The sequence below is a fragment of the Lissotriton vulgaris genome, chromosome 2_1, assembly GCF_964263255.1.
Source record: "Lissotriton vulgaris chromosome 2_1, aLisVul1.2, whole genome shotgun sequence".
NCBI classification, from domain to species: Eukaryota; Metazoa; Chordata; class Amphibia; order Caudata; family Salamandridae; genus Lissotriton; species Lissotriton vulgaris.
In genome coordinates this window covers 1,171,276,722-1,171,299,831 of record NC_141687.1, presented here as the reverse complement: position 1 = coordinate 1,171,299,831, position 23,110 = coordinate 1,171,276,722, and the positions used below count along the sequence as shown (strand labels likewise).

At 45.2% G+C, this 23,110-nt stretch overlaps 1 protein-coding gene across 3 annotated transcripts in view; it reads right to left on the bottom strand.

Moving 5' to 3' along the window:
* WASF2 (WASP family member 2) overlaps positions 1 to 23,110 on the bottom strand; it is a 506,607-nt gene that overhangs the window by 5,980 nt on the left and 477,517 nt on the right. For all 3 annotated transcript variants that reach the window (XM_086956878.1, XM_086956880.1, XM_086956879.1), the window contains one exon: positions 15,688 to 16,187. In XM_086956878.1, the coding sequence (XP_086813004.1) occupies positions 15,688 to 16,187 (500 nt within the window). The remainder of the gene's footprint in view (positions 1 to 15,687; positions 16,188 to 23,110) is intronic.

Sequence of the window (23,110 nt, the reverse complement as noted above, 5' to 3'; positions counted from 1 at the left end):
CAAACCGTAACAGCCACGCTGCTTCAAAGTAGTTACGATATCTGCTTGTACGTGAAGCATCCAAAAAAATCTGAATTGTCCAGAAATCAACAGAAGTTTCATGTTCCTATTTTTACTTTGAATGTTACAGGCGACAATAATCTTATGGCAATGGCCAGTAGAAAAAATTTATTCTCCACAACTACTTGCACACATTCACAACCATGATCCCAATCAATAATACTTGCAGTAGAGTTTTCATCCCAGGATAACTGAACAGCGAGGTAAGAGGATTTTAGCAACGTGAGTTCAAGCAGAGGACCTAAAAAATTTGAGATTACTTGTATGAAACAATTAAGGACCAGATGTGCAATCACACTGGTCACAAATTTCACATTGACTACAAGACCAGTAGTTGATTTAGCAAAGTAACCTACATACTACTGAGTCACTTTGCAAATCCAACAGTCTTTGGAGTGGTTGCAAATTATCTGCTTGATAATTATTATTTAGGCAGGTCACAATTTAAGGCCCCCTGTTTGTTCCCCTAAAAACTGCCATCTTAATTCCTAAAGAGAGAAGAGTTTGCAAAGAGAACACTTATCCTTTACACCTCAGTTAACACATCCTTAGAAATGTTGGTAACTGTTCAATGGTTTGCGTCCGTTCACAAAGCATTTATAAATTGCAAACCAAATTGCAGTTTGATAACTGCTTTTTTATGCCCCTTTGAAATGGTTAGTCAAGATGGTTCGCAAAGACCATTTTATGAGTCAGAAAACCTTTCGGGAATGGTCCTTCTTGAAACCTCCGAGGCTCAATTTATGGATCTCTTGTGGGGGCACAATGGTCTCTCCAGACCCTTCTGGTTGGCGGTCTCCTGCACTAGGTGATGGGTCAGCAACTGCATCTATGAATGCTAAGGATTGCTCTAAATATTGCAAGGTTGAGGCTGCTGTGCCCCTTCTATTTAGACACTCCCTTATTCATGCCCCTACTGCCTTTTTCTTACACATTATGACACGACCTGAACAGAGAGCCAAATCCACAGCAAAAACATCAATCTGTTCACACCAACATCAGATGAGGGTACCAATGTGTTCGTAAAGCCTTGTGGGTAACAAGGTTTTCATATAGCCTTGATTACAATCCTTAATAAGAGTCCTTCAGACTTGCCACTTAAGAGGAATTGATCAGAAGCTAATCATGGAAAATGCCCAAGAAAGTGTGGCATGTTACAAATTATCTAAGAGTATGTGCTTGCTTCTGTCGCCCTATTATGTCCAGAAGATTTTCCTAGCCTGCAAGCACTGTGCAGGATCTACTGTGAAACAGGGAGAGATAACTTTCATGTTGCATGGCAACAAGAGCTCTTCTGTCAAACTCAGCAGTTACTTGCTTGAAACAAAGGTTTACAAGTAAGTCTTACGTACATACTTGTGTAATTAAGGATGGTCAGAATGGTCTGAAATCAAAGCTAGGGAATTCGACTTCACTACTGTGAATCCCATCTGTAGAACCACCAGCAAGAAGGTCAGACATCCAGGCCACAACACCCGTGTGATTTCGAGTTAAAAGGACATCCCAAAGCTCTTCCATTTCATGGATACATGCCTTTTATGCTTGAAACTTCTCCAGCAAGGTTAATCCTCCACTCATATGAACCAAGCTTACTACGCCTAAATGTTGCATGCTTTCTACAGCCACAATGTTACTGGTCTGGATCTGTGGCTTTCTGGCATTAGAAACTTCCAAAGATTTACATGTTCAGCAAAATGATCCCCAGAGTCAAAAAACAGACTGAAGTAATGGGCCATAACACAAGAACCTATGGGAGATCCAATGTTTGGAGACCGCTATCTAATGGAAAGAGAATGTAATTAAGGTAAGAAGGAACACTACTTACTTGTTATCGTAGTTCCACATCATGGAATCTCTCGAAAATCTCACCCAAGTTGAGATCTTAAAAAACATTTTAAGGGAGAATACCACTTTACAATTAAATAAGCAAACTAGTATGCATATCGAGGCACTTCTTTATGCATAACAGCACTGAAATGAAAAATAGTTTTAGAAGGAATTCATCTGCTCAAGCCATTTGTAATTCTTCAAATTTTAAAAATTATAAATAATCTGAACTAGACAGGAAGAAGCCTAGTTATAGAATAAGAATTGCCTTTTTAGTAATCAAAATGTTCTAGAGGCTAAAGGAGCACTCCAGTGACATCAACATCTCAGTTAATATTCTCAGATAACTAAACATACTCACCCCCCCCCCTCCCCCATACAACTTCTCCTAGTGTTTATCGGGAGGCGTGGCATTCCTAAACTCTAATACAGTAGTGCGCTTTACCAAAATTATACCCCAGGCACAGAGTGTTGGGAAATCCAGAACTATGAATGAAGTGACAAAGATATGTTTTTAAAACACATTCTGGGCTGGTGATTTTCATGTCGGACATACAAACTTACATGTAAAATTGTTCCGTCTCGTTCACGAAACCTGTAAATCTCGAGGCTTCAAGGCCATTCCCTTTGTTTTAGAATACGATTTCTTCCGCTTTACAAAACCTCACACCGGCCCCTTACCTGTGTAGTCACAAACTGCCCTGAGAATAGGACAGAGTGAGTCTCCAGACTCGCAGTTGAGAGAGTCAGAAATGGTCTCAATGTAGATAGTGGGAGGAGATCGCACAAAAATAGTCAAAAGGAATGCTCCTCCAAGATTTACAGGGCCTTTCATTTTTTTTTTACATAAAGCAGACCCTTTGTTGCTTCAGGCACCGCATAATGACCATCAGAGTAGTATAAATAATACCCCTTTTCCTCCTAGTCCTAGGAATCTCCACTGGACTGCCCTTTTCGCTCCAGTCATGGCCTGGCCTAACTCTTGTAAAACCTGTGTAGTCGGCTACCTAACTGTCATGAGGCCAAGCTTTGCTGGCGGGAGGAGTTGTTCTGAATATGAAAATATTGGAAGCACTGTTCGAGCCATGATGTTTGTAGAGAAATGAGCCGAGGAAGCTGCATTCGTCTGTTTGCTTGAACAGACTAGACGCTCCTGACTGTTATGTGCGACCCTGCGGTCATTTAGGTAACCCAACAATGGGAACATTTCTAATGCAACCAGAAGATAAGATAGATTTGACAAAAGCTTTTATCGACGGGGAAAGAGGGAACCGGCCTACTATTTGGTCCTCCATATTGATGGCGACACACTCCATCAAGAGTGGGGAGGCAGACGCTTTGTTACAAACACTTTTTAGCACCCTGAACACTTGTGCTTTACAAGGCTCATCCATTTACCTTTGTTCAAAGATATTTTTCGAGTTACAAGGTACCTTGCGATGACTAAGTTACTGATGAGCATGGGCAGAGACTCTATTGTTACATTGTCTTTCACGTAGAGGGTGAATGTAGGTATTGAGTGGTGAACAGGTATAAATAATAGCGACCATGCAAATTGTGTATAATAGTAGTGGATTTTAATAATACAGACATGCGCAACAAAAGACTGACTCCGTGGAGAAGCGTGGGCACTGGCAAGTCTATAGCACTACAAGCTACGATTAGATGCTTACACAGTACATAACATTTTCCGTTTACAGCATGTGTGGCTGTAGATACACATTCTATGCCTAGACTCTAAAGCAGTACTTTCCAAATCAGTGGCTAGTTGGTAGAAGATACAGATGTCTGAAATAAAGTTTATAATACTGTCTGGCCATGGCCAACTTTAGCCTACTGACAGGCAATAGTATCCATGCAGTAGTGCTTAGTAAAGGTGTGTGAGATTAAGCATGTGGCTGCTTTACAGATGTCAGCAATGGGAATGTGCAACAAACTGACCCTGGGAAGTCCCACGGGAGGTAACTAGAGGTACAGGGATTTAGGGTGAGCTGGCCTTCAACATTAACATGTATACACAAAAGAAGCTACCCTGAATGAAAAATGACCAGGGGTTTAAAAGGTACTTGGTAGAGTACCGGGCATCTCACAAAAAGTGAAGGACTGCCTCACACACCACCAGATGTCATGCTTCATCATTGCCAGTCCTCGATCTCTAGAAAATTGGTTTGGTAGAGAGCGGGCCTACACCTGGAGACAGGGAGGCACTTCTAAATCTAAGTGGGGGCCCAAGAAAGTGAGTGATTATTTAAAAACGAATGTAATTGCCTCCAGCCAGCACTTTTGATCAGCCAATCGTCTAGATGTGGGAACACAAGTGCCCCCACTTCTAAGGTGGGCAATCTGCACCACTACCACTAGGTATTTTGAAAACACCCTTGGGAAACTAGTAAGCCTGAAGGGTAGACTTTGAACTGGTTGTGTTTTTCATTTACCGCGAAAGCAGCCCTGATGAGCAGGATGGATGGGTATGTGGAAGCAGGCATCCTTCAGATCTAGAGTAGTCATGAAGTCACCTTGGTGTAACAAGGGAACAGCATTCTGTAGAGTTCTCATATGAGCATGTTCTAACATACGAGTTACTTACCTTCGGTAACGATGTATCTGGTAGAGACGTCGTCTAGTTGCAGATTCCTGAACTTGGAATATCCCCAGATGTGAGTAAGGATCCAGAAATGTTTTGCAGCAGCACCTCTCCGCGCCGGGGGACGGCGCCACGCGACCCCGCCCTGACGTCATCCTCGTACGTTACGTCAGCGAGGTCATATAAATCCCTCCCGGCGCGCTGAATTCAGTTTTCTTCGGATAAACTTTTCCGCAGCACAACTAAAAACTGTGAAAGTATGGGAACAATGTGCGAGGAATGCAAATTCAGTGAATAAAGAAGGTGGATTGGTGGAAGACACCATCCTAAAGGCAGAATAGACACCGCCTACACATATAAGTGAAGGCTGTGAGAAAGAGCCCCGCAAGCGAAGCGGAGGCACCCTCCCGATTGCAACAAGGGCAGAATATTACATCAGACAGAAATAGACTGACAGTGCCATGTGGAACTGTGCCGTCCAGTAAGAACGGAACACAGAAAGAACAACAGTCCACTGTAGGAAAGAAAAAGAAGACTGGCCTTCCCCTCTAAAAACAGAGGTGGGAAACAGAGCACAACCAACCCTCCAAGAGGATGACCACGAGGAGACCAGGACTCCGAGGCGGTAGAGCAGACTGAAGAGAGGGTACTGGAGAAGAAAACGAACCTTCCCGTGAATTTAAGGTACCATAATAGAAAAGAAGTCCCTCAGCAGTGGTTAACTGTATATGAAAGCACCCAGGGGAGTGCAACAACTAGAACCCCCTGAAGATAAAGCCCAATGGCAACTGAAGAGGCCAGTGGAGAACACTACCAGAAAAAGGTCCTCACAGAACGGAGAGGATGGATGGGCGTTAAGGAATCTGCGGCTAGACAACGTCTCTACCAGATACATCGTTACTGAAGGTAAGTAACTTACATCTGATGGAGACATCTAGCCGCAGATTCCTTAACTTAAAATACATACCACAGCCATACCCCAGAGAGAGGAGGGTCTGCGACAGGACAACAGAAAGCGCTAGGCATGTGATCCGGCAATAGGGTAATGGATAAAGGGGAAGAACTGTGGCAGAAAGTCCGACAGCAACACCAGCAGCGCGAAGAGCAGAAGTCACAGGATAGAAGATATCCGGCAAAATGCCAGAATGGCACCATACCAGTATAGAAATGACAGTTAGAACTGTATGATCCTCAGACGAGAGAGAGAGAAAGAGAGAAGGATCACTCTCCGCTAAATGGCGCACAAAAGTGCATTTACCCAAGCTTGTAAAGAACTCGAAGAGATGCAACCAGCGCCTAACAGACTAGGTTATAAAAGGAAGCTGAAAGTGCTGGTGGCAGAGCCCAAAGGCAAGCCAGAACCTGAGCAATGCATTGGAAACAGCCAGCAGGACAAGAAAGCACGCCAAGTGCACATCCAACCCCAAAAGGGTAAAGAGGGGCAATAGCATCAATCCCCAACCCGCTGAAGCAGGTAGAATATGCCGTCGGCAAACAGCAATAGAAACCTTAAAGTGGCTTGCACAGGAACAGAAGAGCGCCCGACCGGGCAGCATGAAACCAAAGAGAGGAACAACCACAATATAGACTCACAGACAGTAAGCAATGACCACTGCCATCAAAAGAACTGTCCCACAGGCGTAGCTTTAACAAGAGTAGGCAAATCCGAAGGGAGAGGCCAAAAACACCAAGTCAACAAATGGCTGAAAGAGTTTCAGAATCCAAGTCCAACACTCCAAAAGACACGGACAGTGTCGAACACCAAAAAGGGAGCATATGACAATTGGAAAATCATTCCAGGAAGTGGAAGCAAGAAGGAACCTATGGCAACTTGCAACCACCTAAAAAAGGCTCCCCCACATATGGAGATATCGGTCCAAGCTTCGCAACCACGAAAAGAGGTGGCGACGTTGGAAGAGGAAACCAAGGCAACCACTATGTAGACATAATGAATATGCCGGACTATACCTAGCACGTTAAAGGCAGGTAGGAGCCGTTCGCGAAGAGGAAACTATGAAACCTCCAAAGAGGTGAATGACCATGGCAAAAGCAGATGGCTCCAAGGAAAAATATAGAACACCGTACAACTGACCTTCAATCGGTGCATGGGGCCCACATGATCTCCAGGCCCAGGTGAGATAAGCAAGGCTATGTAATAGAGTAAAAGTACCCCACATGGAGTATGTATACCCCGGACAACTGGGGATACCTCTTAGGGCAATAAGCCAGGCCAAAGAATGCAGCAACAAACTGAACCCATGAACAGAGTTCCGGGTGGTAATGACATTACCGAGCTGAGCCACCAGCTGAAAACCACAAGCAGAGGACACAGCAACCTGTGGGACACGGCCACAGAAGGCCCACAGGCACAGAAAGCAAAACGCATCCAAAAGATGCTAATAAAAGGGTAAACACCCTTGACCACATAAAAAAGAAGATGTAAGGCTTACTGCATATGTTAAACACAGGATGCATCTAAAGGCTCACTGCCTATGTAAAAAACGGAGCGCATCTAAAGGATGCGAAATGAAAAAGTACCACAGAAGACAGGCTTAACAAGTACTAAGTGGGAGGGTGAAAGCCCGCCATCAGCCGGTGAACTGCTGACTCGGCGTGAGCATCAAAGAGCAAACCCCCATCAAAGGGTAAATCAACCAGCCGCTCCCGGATATTTTCAGGGAAGACACTATCTCCCAACCAAACGTGACACCTTAAGGCCAAAGAACTTGCTAATGCTCGGGCCAAAGAATCCGCAGTATCTAAGGCTGAACGGATTATAAATTCAGCCTGATCGCGGCCATCCCGAACTGAGTGAAGAAGATCAGCGCGAGCACCTTCGGAGGTGGCAGTAGGCAAAGACTCTGTAGAGTCCCACAGGGCAGAGGTAGCCCGATCCAAAACACATACGGTATTTAAGGACCGAAGGGCCGCACTAGTGTATGCAAAGACGTTCCTACCCCCGGATTCAAGCCACCTGGGGAGGTGAGGAAGCGTTAGAGGGGGCCAAGAAGGAAAGACAGTCTGCAACACAAATCACTACGCATCATGGTGCACAGAAAGACATGCCGGATCATGTGGAGCTGGGGGGTGGCGGATCACCTGAAGCAGGTCGGACCCAGGAACCGATGAGGGCATCATAAAGGGATGCCTCAAAAGGCAAAAGCGGCTCCTTATTGCCGGACCCACGGTGGAGGACCTCCAGCAAGTGGGTAGAGGCGGTTTGCATATTCAAAATGCGGGTGTCCAAAGAGACCACTCTCAAAAAAGCAGCACCAGCCTCTGTAGCCCTCCGCGGAGGGGAAAACAGCTCATCAGTGGTGGAGGGTTGCAGGTTGACCCTCTCAAGACACAAAGGGTGCGCCCAATGGCCAACGGAAGGGAGCCCCATTGAAGAATGAGGATCCTGACGTGGCTCCTGTGGAGGCGAACAGCCTACCGGATCTGGGAGCTCCTGAGGAGGTTCCACAAATTCCAAGGGGGCCACTGGTTGCACTAGCTCCGTCGATGCCGGGCGGGAGGGCGGTGCCGAACACTCTCCAGAGGCCTCTATAGAAGAATCCAGAACTCTGCGTCGACACTGCTCGAAACGACACGTGTCGGCGCAGATTGTGCCTCGTCAGACGCAGACTCGGCGCCGAAACCTTGACAAGTTCCCCCTCTGAAGAAGAAGAGGTCGCTGGGGCCGGCCAGGCAATTTTCCGGCACCGGTTCCGCCTCATCCGGAGCGGGCTCTGATTCCGGAGAAAAGAGTGGAGCCAGAGCCGAGGAGGCAAGCCTCCGGCGCCGGGATGGCGGTGACCCCAGCTGCGCCCTAACGACACCACATCTCCGACGTTCCTGGGAGGCAAGGGCTCAACTGGCGCCAGAGGCGAACCCACCGGCGTGTCCATCGGAGACCCCACAAGAAGTGTAATGTATGTATACTTGTAAAGAGCACTGTTACCTCGTTACGTGGCGTCCTGGCGCTGTATACTGCTGGGGAACCCGTCCTGGCTTTCCCTGTGAGAGGGCACCCCCAAGGTGAAGCTAGGCATCCCCGGCGCTGCTGGGGCCGTTGTGGAGATCAAGCAAGCTATTGCCCAGAGTTGCAGAGTGGGACCCATGGTTAGCCTAGGCACCTAGGTGAGAATTATCGAGCCCGCGGACATTGACCCAAGACCCTGCCGCGTCGGGAATTGAACCCTGGTCCCGGACCGACTTCTGCTTCAGGGTCTGCCGCTTCTAACCAGTGAGCCACACTTCTCCACGAGGTCCCGAGTACGCCCCATGAATGGGAGAGGACCCAAGGGAGGCCTGCAAGGTCATAGCATAGGCCTCCATTTGGGCCCGAGTCGCCCCCACACCCGTAAAGGGCAGATAGAGGGGGGAGACTGTCGGGAGCGCACATCTGGAAAGTTCCGGGAAGCAGAGCCCATGACAACAGAAGAAGGTGAGGTCAAAGACCTCGGCGACAAAAGACTCGACTTACCAAGTGGAGAACGACAGCCCCGGACCCCAGAGGGCGTTCAACAGTGGAACCGGATAGTAGAGGAACCTACAGTTAACTACGAGGCCGGGAGGCAAGAAGACTCCCACCGGGGCAGCCGTGCCGAGAGAAGCTTCATACGGCGCTCCCGTCGAGACTTCGGTTCCAGACGTTGGCAGGCTTCACTGTCCGTGGAGTCATGGTGCTGGCCCAGACATCACATACAAATAAGATGCGGGTCGGTCGTGGACATCTGCCGCAAACAAAAATGAAAAGATTTAAAGCGCGAAGGCATCGCACACTGTTCCCGACACAAAGCATCGAAAATGGGGCCTGAAAACAGGCCAGAGGGATTCACTCCGAAACTGCGTTGCACGCGGAAAAGAAGGAAACTGATGTCAGTGCGCTGGGAGGGATTTATATGACCTCACTGACGTCACGTATGAGGACGAAGTCAGGGCGGGGTCGCGTTGCTCTGTCCCCCGGCGTGCATAGGTGATGCTGGAAAAATTTCCGGATCCAGTCTCACGCCTGGGGATATTCTAAGTTAAGGAATCTGTGGATAGATGTCTCTATCAGATAGAATATATATTAGCTGATGGGCATGAGATCGGGGTGAGAACGTCTATAGAGTTTGGAAGGAGATTCTGCCCTTTGGTTCACCAGGACACAGGCAGTCAAATTCTGCAAAGAAAGGCTTTAATGCAGGATGCTACCCTCAATGGATAGAAGGATCTAGACTGCAAGGCAATCTCTTCCCGGAAGAATGTCTTAAAACTATCACTGCTGTGGAAACGCATTAGCATTTTGAATCTTATTTGCCATGGATTCTTTTGTTTTGATAATGGCTTGGGCAGAAGCATAATTTGAGTATAAACAGACAAGTGCTGCACCAGTGAATAAAAATGGCTTTTGGAAGTGGGCTCTGGATAAAAGGACGAAGCGTTTTGACATTCAGCATTTCTTACTTCTGTGAATAGATCATTTGTGGATGCACCTACTGACTAAAACCTTTATTTAGTATTTCATAATTAAGGATTCATTTGTGATAAGAAAATCTGTAAAGTAAAATGAATGTGCTCTCACAGTTGTACATATGGAAAAGGAAATTCCTTATGACCACATTTTTGCAATTCCTTGATGGAGTTAAAACCTAGTTTTAGCTTGTTGGAGGCAGTCCATGGTGGTTGTGCGGTTTGATTGCACCACAACTGTCTTTGGTATCACTGAAGGTAGAGAAGAATGGAGGGCTTGAAGCACACGCCTGAACCTTAGGATGATGATGCAGCAAAGCATCTGAGACCAAGTTTGTGAAATAATCATGAGCCGAATGTAAACTTGTACATTGCAACATCTACAAGATAATAAACTCCATTTGCCGCCAACCCACCTAACATTAAGATTTCAGATGAATCCTGTACATTAGTAGCAGTTTCAGCAGTCTGGAAAGTAGGAAATCCTGGATTAGAACATTGGTCTTGATGAAAACGTTATTTACCATTGGAAAATGCCTTATCTGGTAGAGACTATCTAGCAGCAAATTCCTTACTTTAGAATATTCATCAGGCGTGAAACTTGATATGAATTTTTTTTAGTGAGCAGAACTCCTGTGTGCAAGTAGGTGTGGTGGTGTTCAGCACCACGTGGCATCCTCAGCGCTGGAAGTAATGTGTGCAGTGCCTAAGAAGAATCCACCCCAGTACACTGATGTCCGTTTCATTTAGTGGTTTTTCACGTCAGAGGTGTGAAGCCATGAAGGACACGGACCACTGATGCGTTACACTAGGGGCTTGCAAGGGGAACAGCCCTTACTCCGTAAGGAATCTGCGGCTAGACAGTCTCTTCCCGATAAGGTGTTAACGCAGGTTAGTAACTTGCTTATCTGACAGAGACTTCTAGCCGGGGATTCCTTAGAATAGAGGGGCTGTGATATGGATTAGCCTAGAAAGTCCCGCAGGACGGAGAGGGCAAAATGCACATCACACCAGACCGGACTGTTCAGGCAGTAATGCTTTGCGAACGTGTGCAGGTAAGCCCACATTGCTGTTCGACAGATATTCAGGATAGGAACTCAGCAAGCTAACACAGTGGTCAAAGCCTTAGCTCTGATGGAATGAGCTTGAAATCCTTGAGGAGGTTACTTTTTTGCCTATGATTAGCAGGTTTTGATACAGTGCACTATCCATCATGAGATGGTGCGTTTCTGCACCGCCTTTTCTTCTTTTGCTCCGAATTATCCCATGAAGTGTTGATCATCCATCTGAAACTCATTTTTGCAGTCAAGGTAGAAAGAGTACGCTCTTTTTGGGTCCAACCGATGGTATCTCTTGTCTTCATTAGAGGGATGAGACAGAGCATAGATGGTAGGCAGAGTGATGGAGCAGCCTATGTGAAAGGGTGTTATCATTTTCAGTAGAAATGATACTCTACGAAGGACCAGTTTGTCTGGGTAAATGTTGAGGTCTGGAGGATGTGCTGACAGTGCCTGCCACATGCTGACACTCCATGCAGGTGTTATCACCACTAAGAAGTCAGTTTTCATGGTAAGAAGCCTAAGAGGACAGTTATGTAGAGGTTCAAAGGGAGCATCCATCAAACATCTGACTAGATTGAGGGCCCTCTGCAACATAATGAAAGGTTCTGGAGGGAACTTATGTTGAAGTCTTTTCAGAAACCCATTTACAATAGGGGACTTGAAAAGCAATGACTGATCTGGCAACCGCAGAAATGCAGAGATGGCAGACAAATAACCTTTCAATGTGCCCAAAGCAGGCAGAATCCTGCTGGGCTAGGGTAAGAATAAACAAAATAACCTGGAAATAGGGTGCAGAGAGGGAATCAACTATTTTCACCTGTGCACCAAGCCACAAACTTGCTTAAATGGCAGGCTTTGGTGGAGGGACGCACGGCTGCCAAGATAACACTGCAAACTTCAGGCGAAGGTCGAAAGCAGTCAACTGTCACCGCTCAATCTCCACACATGAAGGCAAACTTTTTCAAGGTCGGGTGAAGAACCCTGCACTGCTGCTGTGACAGAAGATCCTCCTAAAGAGGCAGCCTAATCGGAGAACCCATGCTCAACTGCTCAGGATACCTGTCTCTCCGAGTCAAATCCATAGCCACAAGAATGATTTGGGCAAGGTCAATCCTGATCTTCCTGAGAACTCTGGAAAAGAGTGCTTTGGGAGGAAAGGCATATGTAAAGGAGAACGGAGCTCCATTCGAGACAAAAAAGTGTCTCAGAGCGAGAGCAGCCTTGGAAACTCCAGTGAGCAAAACTGCTGACATTGTGCAATCTGGACTGAGGTGAAAAAATATAACCAAGGCTCTCCCCACTCTTGGGCGAGACCTTGAGCCACCTCCAGATGAAGATGCCATTCGTGATCCGCTAGGCATTGACGCCGAGTTTGTCCGCTCTGAAGTTCAGAGAGCCTAACAGGTGTTGAACCACCAGGAATATGCTCTGGTGAACTAGCAAAGTCTAAAGGTGCGAGGCCTCCCTCTTGACAAAGGCTCCATGCTCTCCACACCACCCTGTTTGTTGCAAAACCATTTGGCGGTGCTGTTCTTCATTAACACCTGCACCATCCTTCCCCTGACTGAAGAAAGGAAGGCTTTCAATGTCAATCCGATCACCTGAAGATCCAGTAGATTGATGTGGAGTCTGGATTCCGCAGGAGACCAGAGTCCTTTGTCCTCCACCTTTTCCAGAGGGTCACTACAGCCCAGGAGGGAGGCCTCTGTCACTACAGCTCTAGTTGGGGAAGGGAGAGGGGTCTTCCACTGACCCAATCGCGGTTTGTTAGGCACCACTGCATGTATTTTGCAATTCCCTCTGAGATATGGACAATGTCGGAGATTTTCCCCGATTCCTGCGCCCATTGGAACTTCAGGAGGCGCTCCAGAGCCCTCGTATGACAGAGGGCATGTGCTACAGGCAGATTGCAGGAGGACATGAGTCCCACCAGCCACAGTCTAACTAAAATCAGGGATACATGCTGAAATATCAGTATTATAGCCTGAACATCCTGGACACACTGCTCAGGAGAATAAGCCACAAACCGCACTGTGTCCAGAACATCTCAGATGAAAGGGAGCATCTCATAGGGAGTGAGGTGTGACTTCAGCATGTTGCTAATGAATCCCAGCAAATGTAGGAGGTTCACCGTAGCTGGAGGTGTGAGACAAATGCCTGCAGTGAGCTTGCCTTCAAAAGCCAATCATCAAGCTAGGGGAAAGAAGGGAACCCCTAACCTCCATAAATGAGCTTCTACCAACGCCATCACTTTCTTTTGTGAATACCTAGGGGTGCTGGTAAGGCCCCAAAAGGGAGCATGGCAAACTGAAAGTGCTCTTGGCCAACCGCGAACCACAGGTAACTCCTGTGGGCAGGTAGGATGGGGGATGTGAAAATATGCGTCCTGCAAGTTCAACAATACCATACAGTCTCCTGGGTTCAGAGCAGACAGGGCTCAGGCCATTTCCTAGACCATGGGCAGCACTTGCGCAAAAGAGTCCCTGATGGTATGGAAATACTGACCCAAGAGGCATGCAGTGTTCAACAACCACATTGCCAGGCTAGAGAAAAAGAACATTATCTTCCCAAAGGTATCCAGCCTTTTGGATGCCCTCTCCAAAGGACTGGTAGGGAATGCGTTGAGGTTGACTTTAGAGATGGAGGATTGGACCCCCAACCTCTATGGGGTGGGGTGCTGGATGAGGAAATTGTGGTCTCCTGGGGTGGGCAATGGCAGGCAATTTTCCTATGCACATGAACTCCTTGTACCAGGCCCGAGTAGTACGTCAGATAGGGCTTTATTGAACTGGAGTAATGGTTTGATGGGAGCAACTCCTGGCTGAAGCACCTCCGTCAAGATGTGCGTCTTGACTGCCACTGAGGGCAGCGTGAAGTCCAGGAACTCAGCCACCCTCTGCACCACCATTGCGAAAGAGTCACCCTCCTCCATACTCACGGTATGCGGAGTGACCAGGATAGTGTTAGGAGAGACGTCCAATCCACTAGCATCTGGTAGATCCTCCTACCAGTTGTCCTCAGGATATTCTAAAGTCTGGTATTCATATGGGTCTGCAGACTTCTCCCAATCATCACCCAATTGAGGCCTGTCGTAGCAATAAGGCACTGGCTCTGATATGGCCATGTGGCTCAGTATCAGAGTAGGGAATGATGACTGGGTGGAGCCACCGCTGGGCATCGGTGGTGCTGGCACTAGAGCAGGCACAGGATAAGGTCAAGGACACGCGACCGGTTCCACTCCCGATCAGTTAATGTACTCCTGGGGCCCAACCTGCGCATAGTTATGAAAGATTTGATGTATTGGACTTTAACATGTAGTGATCTAAGGGGCAGCCTCTAGTGATTGAGCTGGAGTTGCAGGATTGTGTCTTTTACAGTATTGTCACTGTTTAATCCTTTAGCAACAAGACCCTGTATGTAGACAGCAAGGTCCTCAAGGCAGAGGCCCTTTCAGAGGTATTTTTTTAACTGATCAACGGAGAACTACTCCAAACGGAATGTGAACCATCATGGTCATACAGCTACTCCTCTGGGTGACCCCCAAAGTATGTCTGGGTAGGTGGCTCACAAACATATAGAAAGGAACTGCATTGCCTTACCATATATGTTCACCCATGCCACTTCCATTTTGGTTAAGGAGATTGTGAGCACTTTTTCATGATGACCAGATTGTCCTGTGAGCACCTTATTGCTCTATCCTGCAACCTCGGTAATAGGACACTGTGGAAATATTTGGGAGCTCATTTACAGTCCATCTCTCAGGAGGATAAACCATGAATAGAACCAGTTAATCGTTCGTGGACTTAATTCCACCACAAGGGTATTTTTCAAAACGAGCAAAACGAATAACTGAAACAAACTCACAGAAAAAGGCTAAGAAAAAGTAAACAAAAATTCTCAGTAAAGATATGAAAAAATCAAACAGGCAGAATAGGGTTTTGACTATAGTAACAAATCTGCTTTGAAACGGTTGTTTAAAAACAAGAATTATAAAAGGCAAAAGAAAGTGTATTTCTAGGCCTCTTTGCAGCACTTAGGAAAAAAGTTCTCTGAATAACTGACTCCAGTGCCACTTGATTTTGATGCCCACCTTCCTAAAAGTGTCAGAGTCCAATAGATAAAATAGATAACAAAAACTTAACAGCCTAGCTGCTGTTTTAGCTAGTTTTGACCAAAACTTAGTTAAATAGTGTCTTCTGTAATCTGACTCATGTGTGCGAAACAAGGGCTTATATGAATTTTAAAAAAATCTTATGAGAAAGAACGAGGATGATGAGGAAGTCACAAAGGACAGAGCCTTTTGGCCCACAATTACCAAAAAGGCATAAATGAGTTCAGCAGACAATGTACTTTGGACAGAAAATGTTTGACCGCTTCAGCAAAAGTTGCATTGACATGCTGGGCACAACTACGGTTTCATAAAGAAAACTGGGGTAGGGTTTGGCCAAATTCAGGTTGCAAACTTAATATTAGTCCAAATAACAGCTCCCGGTCTGGGGTCACACATACAGTGAGACCACTGCTGGACAGAATATGATTACATAAGTGACTTTCCGTCACAGACCTCTGATCAATTACATGCACCATAGGAGATCTGGTTGAAAGAGTGGCCAACAAAATATCTCAAATCCATCCCAACTAACATCAAAATGTAGAAAATCATCCATGAAAGAGAGAGATTCAGAAGTGATGGCATGCATATGAAGACATGGTTACCTTGACGGATGGCAGACAGCAGGTCACTTCGTGCATCACTGACAGGAGGCAGGGAAGACTTTGGCTTGGGAGCAGAGGGTGTTATAGAAGGGGCTGATGGAGGGAGAGGTGGTGGTGGGGGTCCAGGTGGAGGTGGTGGAGGTGGGGCTGGTGGAGCCCCGCTCTGGGGTTGAGGTGATGGTGGAGGGAGCATAGAAGTGTAGTCCAACATTGAGGCTGGAGGTGGAGGAGGAGGCGGGGCATTGAATGAAGGATGAGGGGGGAAACCAGGAGGAGATGGAGGAGGTGGGGTAGAGGGTGAAGAATAGTCATACAAGGGGGGTGGCAAAGGACTCTCCCCATAGGGGGGTGGTGGTGGAGGGGCAGGGGGTGGGGAGAATCCTGGCCTAGCACCTGTTGGGGATCCCACGGGTGGTGCAGGAGGCGGGTGACCAGGGCTCACTAGACTGGAACGCTTCACCAGTCCTGGCCCTCCTGGTTCATCCATTGGAAAGCTGTAACTGGAAACCAAATAGAAAGAATCAGACTCTGGCATTCATTTTCAGGCAGCTGGGCACAGCTGGAAAAGTGCTTTATTACATGATATACCAAAGCTGCAGAGATCGGAAATTACAAGCATCTCGCAGAACCCCAACACTCTTCAAAAGGGGCTGAAACTCTGGTAGCACTCTGAGCCCTGCACCCTGAAAAAAGGATTCTACTAGCTCTCAGGTAAGGTCTCATATGAAAGAGTCAAGCAACCCACACTATCACAGAAGCCATCTAAATATAGCACCAGAGCCTCCCAAGAAGCGCTCAGTGTACAAAGATCTCAAGCAATGGTTTAATAAGCATGTCTGTTTTCATTTTGAGTGTGTGTGATGTGTCATCTCTGACAATCCTGTAGAGCATAAATTAATTACTACAACTTTTATTAATATATCTAGGAGATTTTACAAAACTATAGCTAAAAACAATGTCAACATTAATTAAACACTGTGTAGATTGTATAAAGCAAATACAGAATACACCTGATTTCACGGAGGAATGTAGACTATTTACCCTACTTTTATAATCAATACTGCAAAAACAAGGTTCTGAAAATGCAGAGTACATTTTACTTCAATAATTGGAAATAAGAGCAAAATGTTATCTGTATTAGTCCAAATTTAAAGAAACATTTTATTTGTGAACTGGAAGGAACGGATATAGGGTCCCAAATGGCTATGTTGCATGTAAATATTTTTATGCACACCTTTTTAACAGATCATATTATCAATAACATTCACAGGATCAAAATGAACACCAGCAGCTTGCATTGCATTGACAATATAATTTGGATATGTAACAGCACTACAGAAAACTTAAACGTAAAATTGTTTCACTCAATGCTTAATCTGTATAGCCAAATTCAGGTTAGCATTACAATTTGTAATTCAGATATACATTTTTATGTCCGAACTAGAGACAAGGATTATGCTTTTCCTTCTTGTCTTTACTCATTTAGCAGCCAAGTAATAACACTACATCTCTCATCAGTCCAAGGGTTTTTAACTACAAACATGCTACTAAAAAGTCATATATACACAACAGGAAACCATCTAAAAACAACTGAACTTTTCTCTCAGCTTCTTTCTTTCTTCCCTGATCAGTAGCTAGAAGTAAGGATTTTTTTGGTCTCGTAGTCATGCAATGTCTTGCCTGCAGTTTGAGGTAGTGCTTCTGCAAATAACTACAGCCTACAATATGGGTCAGTACAAAATAAAGCAGGTCTGTATCTGAAAAATGCCAGGTGCTATAAAATACAGCTTTGCAATCGGTCTTTTTTAAAGGTCCCACAGTGGTAGAGGGGTGGGCACAGAGGTGGGTGGAGGCATTTTCTATGCGATGTTGAAGGGGGTTGGATACATCGGTGCATCAGAAGAATTGTGGTGTCCCTGGAGGGGGACTCTGCCCATCGACTACTGTGACTAATACCTGCCTTGAACAGTGTCAGTAGCATCCATGCAGGAAAAAGGAAAGGGTGGATAAGAAGCAGTCCCAGTCAGTATAAACACGCATTGACATAGCCAATATGTCTCGCTTTTGGTATGTTGTAAGTAGGTAGTTAGGTAGCATATGTTTTTATGTGTAGTAATATAATGTGCAATATGTTTATGCGTTTGCTTTGGCAGCAGTGCTACTTGCTTGCATACTGTTACTATACAGCCATTGGGGTGCTTCCTGTTGACAGTTGTCGCAAGTGAGAAAAGCAGCCTGAGGACTTGTTTCAAGTATGTAGATAAGAACTAATAGTGAGGGTGCTGTGGGAGGATGGGAACGGGAGAGTTCTGTCACATAGAAGAGAGAACAGTGAGAAAATAGTAAACACATGTCACTGCCACTTATCATAGGAGCCTCCCAGGCCTGTTTTTTTGTGTGTTTATGTACAATGTCTGTGAAAACAATACGATAATTCAGCATGTGACCTATTTTGCGTGTTATTTCCAAAAATCCAATGCAAAACAAAAGGGGGGGGGGGCAAGCAAGCGCAATGCTATATTAAGCACTGTGCTATTTTAAAGAAAACGTAAGTGTTTTAAGTTGTGGTGGCAGAAATAAAGAAAAACGGAAGAGAGGAGCGGGGGCTGGCGAAATAGCGAGACAGCAAAGCGAACACCCTCATGGGACCGGTCTTCTGTGTTATTTGGATAAATAGGATGCAAAACAAAACCAAGGGCGAGGAAGAGCGATGCTATATGAAGCGCTGTACTATTACAAAGAAGACTCATGCGTTTTGACTTGTGTCGGCAAAAATAGTAAATCATATGAAAACAATACTTCTGCCCATTATGTGACCTGTTCTGCGTAGTATTTTTTGCATATTTACCAAGACTTCGTACATTCCTCCCTCCCTATAAATGCAGCCCCTTCAGTGTATTTTATAACAAAGAAAACGTAGGTGTTTTGACTCGTGGCGGCGAAAATAGTAAAACATGGAAAACAGGAGCGGGACAAGCAAACGAGGGAGAAAGCAAAGCGAACGCCCTCATGTCACCTGCGTTGCGTTTTTTTTTTACAAATAGGATGCAAAACAAAACCGAGGGCGAGCAAACGCAATGCTATTAAAGCGCTGTACTATTTTAAAGAAGAATTATGTGTTGTGAAAATAGTAATAGTAATAGTAAATTATGAAAAAGAGGAGCAGGGGCTAACGAAGGAGCGCAACATGAAGCGAGCGTGATGCTATTAAAGCACTGTACTATCCTAAAGTACACATATGTGTTTTTGCCTTGTAGCGGCGAAAATAGTAAAACCTGCAAGAGAGGAGCGGGGGCGAGCGAACAAGCGCGATAGCAAAGCGAGCGCACTACACTTGCGCAGGAAGCAAAAAGGGGAGGCAAAAATACTTAAACACGCAAGATAGGAGCGGGGAGAGCGAGCACAGCAACAAAAGCAAAAGCAGTAATTCTAAACACATGCTGCTGCTGCGCATAACCGCAAGCAATAGGCCATTGGCAGTTACATTTGTTAAGGAAGGTGGGACATGCACCTGCCTTGGACCAATCGCAAACTGCCGTTGTAAAAAGACGCACGCAAACGCCAATAGCAGTTAAGCACAAGCATGAGTGTGTGCAGAGCGTGTGCAAGCCTCTAGTGAGATTTTTAAAGCCCTTACATAAAGTCTTGCAGAGCAGCGCATGCACGCTGCGCTAGGCTCAACCTAAAAAAGCCACAGCAAAGGCGGAAACATCTTCACAATTTTCTCCATGTTGATTATAAACCCGGCAGGCCTCGTTGAATGCCACATTGTGGAACATTGTGCATTTAGCTTGGACTCTGTATGTATTTTTCTACTGGTTTTGATACGGTTGATAGCTGTTCCATTTATTTGACACATCCGGATGATTCCCTTTAAGCTACACCCAAGAACAGAGTAGCTCTTGATACCCAGGAATCTAGTTTTCTGCTCTCCTTAAGTCTACAACATTCCCCTTAAAGTGTAAGCCCTTGAAGTTGCCCCAGTGGAAATAGTTTTCAGTGACTGTGACTCAACTCCCAGGTATTCATTTTCCTATAGGTCTCTCATTACCTTAATAGTTTGACTTTATACCTCCTTTTTTCACAGCTCTCTTTGTGCCGCAGGTTTCGTTCTTACACCTGCGAGGAGTCCTACTGCATACAATGTTGAACTATAGGACATGGATTCCTCAAAGTGGTGAGGCAATGCCTCTTATAGTCATGCCTCAGGTTATTCCGCCTTTCAATTCTACAGTGTAACATGATGTCACAAAACAAGGTTGAGCAGCAATAAAACAAATCAAATGGCTTCACCAGTGCCAACTAGGAACTAAAACTTCAGGTTAAGGACTAAATGTGGTGTTTAATAGTGACATACCCAGATATATAGCAACTAGAAAGATGGTTCATAAATCAGATTGTGCAGCTGCAGAACATGGGCCCCAACTCTAGCTTTTATTGGGGGGGGGGCTGGATGTAGGGAGCTCTTACTAGTCTATTAGCTAGAAATTACCCTGAATCCTTCATGATGGAACAAGAAACTATTTAAATAACTTCAGAGTATTTTGGTAGTCTTGGGCGCAGCCACCTCTTTCGAGGATAACCCAGCAGGCAGTCAGCAAAGTAAGGATAATAATAGAGCTTATATAGCTGCAGAAAAGACACAACCAGAATTATTAGTTTTCCAATTATGCATGTTGCTGTTTTTGTTGGTAGTTCTGGTCTCTCTGGGTTAACCAGAGTAAGTGGAACTGAAGGACGTGATAACATACATCTCACAATTCATCAAGCACAACCATCTGTTGAGCTGAACTTCTGCCAAAATGTGGGCTAAATTCACCATCTACAACTTCTGAGGAAAGAAAGTAGTCAATGATGTACAAACTCCGTATAGAACCCTTTCTCTTTATTTTTTATTCTGAGTGTTGTGGTTACAGTGGCCAAACCTATTTGTTTTAGAGAGTTACTGCTCTTGGGAGTGGCTGTGGAACATTTCAAACAGCTCCTGAGAACCACCAAAAACAAAATGGACTCATTAATGATCCATGCCTAATGATGGTATAAAAAGAAAGTCGCTGCTGAAATGGGGAGAGGTGTAGGAACCCTAAGGGATCAATAAACAAGTTACTTACCTTCGATGACGCATTATCTGGTAGAGACATAGTCTAACCGCAGATTCCTTAACTTTTTAGTTCTCCCCAGGCATCAGACTGGATCTGGAAATTTTTCAACAGTACCTCTGCGCGTTGTAGTACTCTGTGATGAAGTCGACTCTGGGTCTGACGTCAGTGGAGTCCTATAAGTCACCTAAGGCGTGCAGACTTCAGTTTCTTCCGTGAAACAATCCGTGCCATAACTGCAGATCTGTTGCAGGGGACTGTGGTTCAGTCGGAGAGCCAGGTCTTGAGGTCCGTCCTGAATTGGGGCAGTGACGGTGATTGCCTAAGGGGTAGAGGCAGGGTGCTCCAGGTCTTTGTTGCGCGGTAGGAGAAGGATGTTCCCCCAGCCGTAGTCTTGCTGAAATGTGGGATCAATACTCTTAATACAGATATACTTCGCCGTGGGGGGGACTGTGAGGCCTTACCCAGGAAACGGGAAACAAGATATATCCTCGAGCTTGATACCAAGAGCTCTAATGGTCTGAACTCGAGTGAAGATTTATATACCCACTTATAAATCTCCTCCCAGCGTTTATGAGTATCTCAGCATCAGATGAGAATCCATCTATATCTACGTGCTTCACTGTAATTGACTTCTTTAAGCAGTAGATAATTTCCCGTGATCGCATTTCAATGACTTTTTAATCACTTTTTCCCTCTGTCCACACTTCACTCCTCCTGTTTTATGCTTAGTATCATGATCTTAGTGGACCAAACTCCCCGGCTGGGTATCATGGACACACATGGATTCAATTAGCCATTATGGGGTGCAGACGATCTAAGTTTTTAGATGCTCTACTTGGCAACCTGTCCATGTTAGACGAGTTGCAATTAGCTTACCATGCTGGTGTGAAGCCCATACCTTAGGATGTTTTTACTGTCTTATAGTTTTATGTGGCTTTTAAAACATTTATGATGTAATAGATATTTGTATTTATACTTTGTGCAACAGAACTTCAAAGACCAAATTCATGACGATCTTCTGTGTTGGTATATGCTATTATAGAGGGTAGTGAACATAACATTGTGTTTTTAAATCATTATTCGATTGATTTTTATTTCACTGCCTCCAACTGTTATACACAACCAACATTGACTCTGGTCCATTTGAGCAACTTGCTCCCAATTTTTTATGGGGGTAGACAGGCATCAATGAGCTATTTTAGACCGTTTTTTACATCGTGGACTTTTGCACACACTATAGTTTAGGCTTTTTCAGTTTTTTCAAGGTGAAGGCATAATCGAGCTAATTGCATCCCAGTGGCAGCTTGCCATGTACTAGTAAAATAATCTCAGGTTCTCAGCGCAGGTTGCAATTGTTCCAGCATCTTTGTACACCAAGGCAGCATTTTGGCCCATACACACATTGAGGCACATCACCTAATCGGGATGAATTATTAACAGCCAGGCGACATGCATAAGTTCCATGGGACTGACAATTGCCTATTCACATGCGCGGTTACTTGAATCAGGTACCTATTATACCTGTGCATCTTCACCCATTATGGGTTTCATCAGGTCTTGAACAAATTTGCACTAACTTGAATGTGTTTGCACAATTTATGCCTATTTGCACATTCATCGTAACGTATATGATTCATTATGAACTTTGTTTTATCCCGTTATGTTCTCAGCCCATTTATGGTTATTCATGTCATGTCTGACTGTTCTACATATCCATTTGTGCACCCCACTATGGGGTTAATCACATTTTGCACAAGACTAAATTGTCAAGCATTTGTCTGTACTGTATTTTGCCAATTTGCACATCCCTTGGAATAGGGTTTATATACTGTTGCTAAAATGTATTTTAGACATTATTAGGCGCATTCTATGCTGTTTTTTACGCTGTGACACCGTTAGTATGTTTTCCATGTTGTTTGATCCGCCGATCATGTGATGGTTTGCACTAGCACTTTAAAAGGGCGGCTTGCACTGTCAGCGTCAGCTTCTTGGGAAGCCGAGACGCGTCATGGCGGTGCATGGTGTCTGAAGGAAAATAAATATATTCATGCACTCAACTTTCTGGGTCCGTGTTCGTCTTTCCGTCACGATTTTTAGTTTTGAAGATGAAGAGATATATATATATATATATATATATATTACCTACTGGCGGTCGCCAGTAGGTATATATAGCTAGGATTTTTTCTCTATGGAACTTTTGAAAATTCTATGTCTAATAACTTTGGCGTTTGTGGACGGAATCTGCTGAAATTTACAGGAAAATGGCACATTTTGTTTCTGAGCAGCCCCTGAAAATTTGGGGGGGTTCCGTCAAGGGGGGG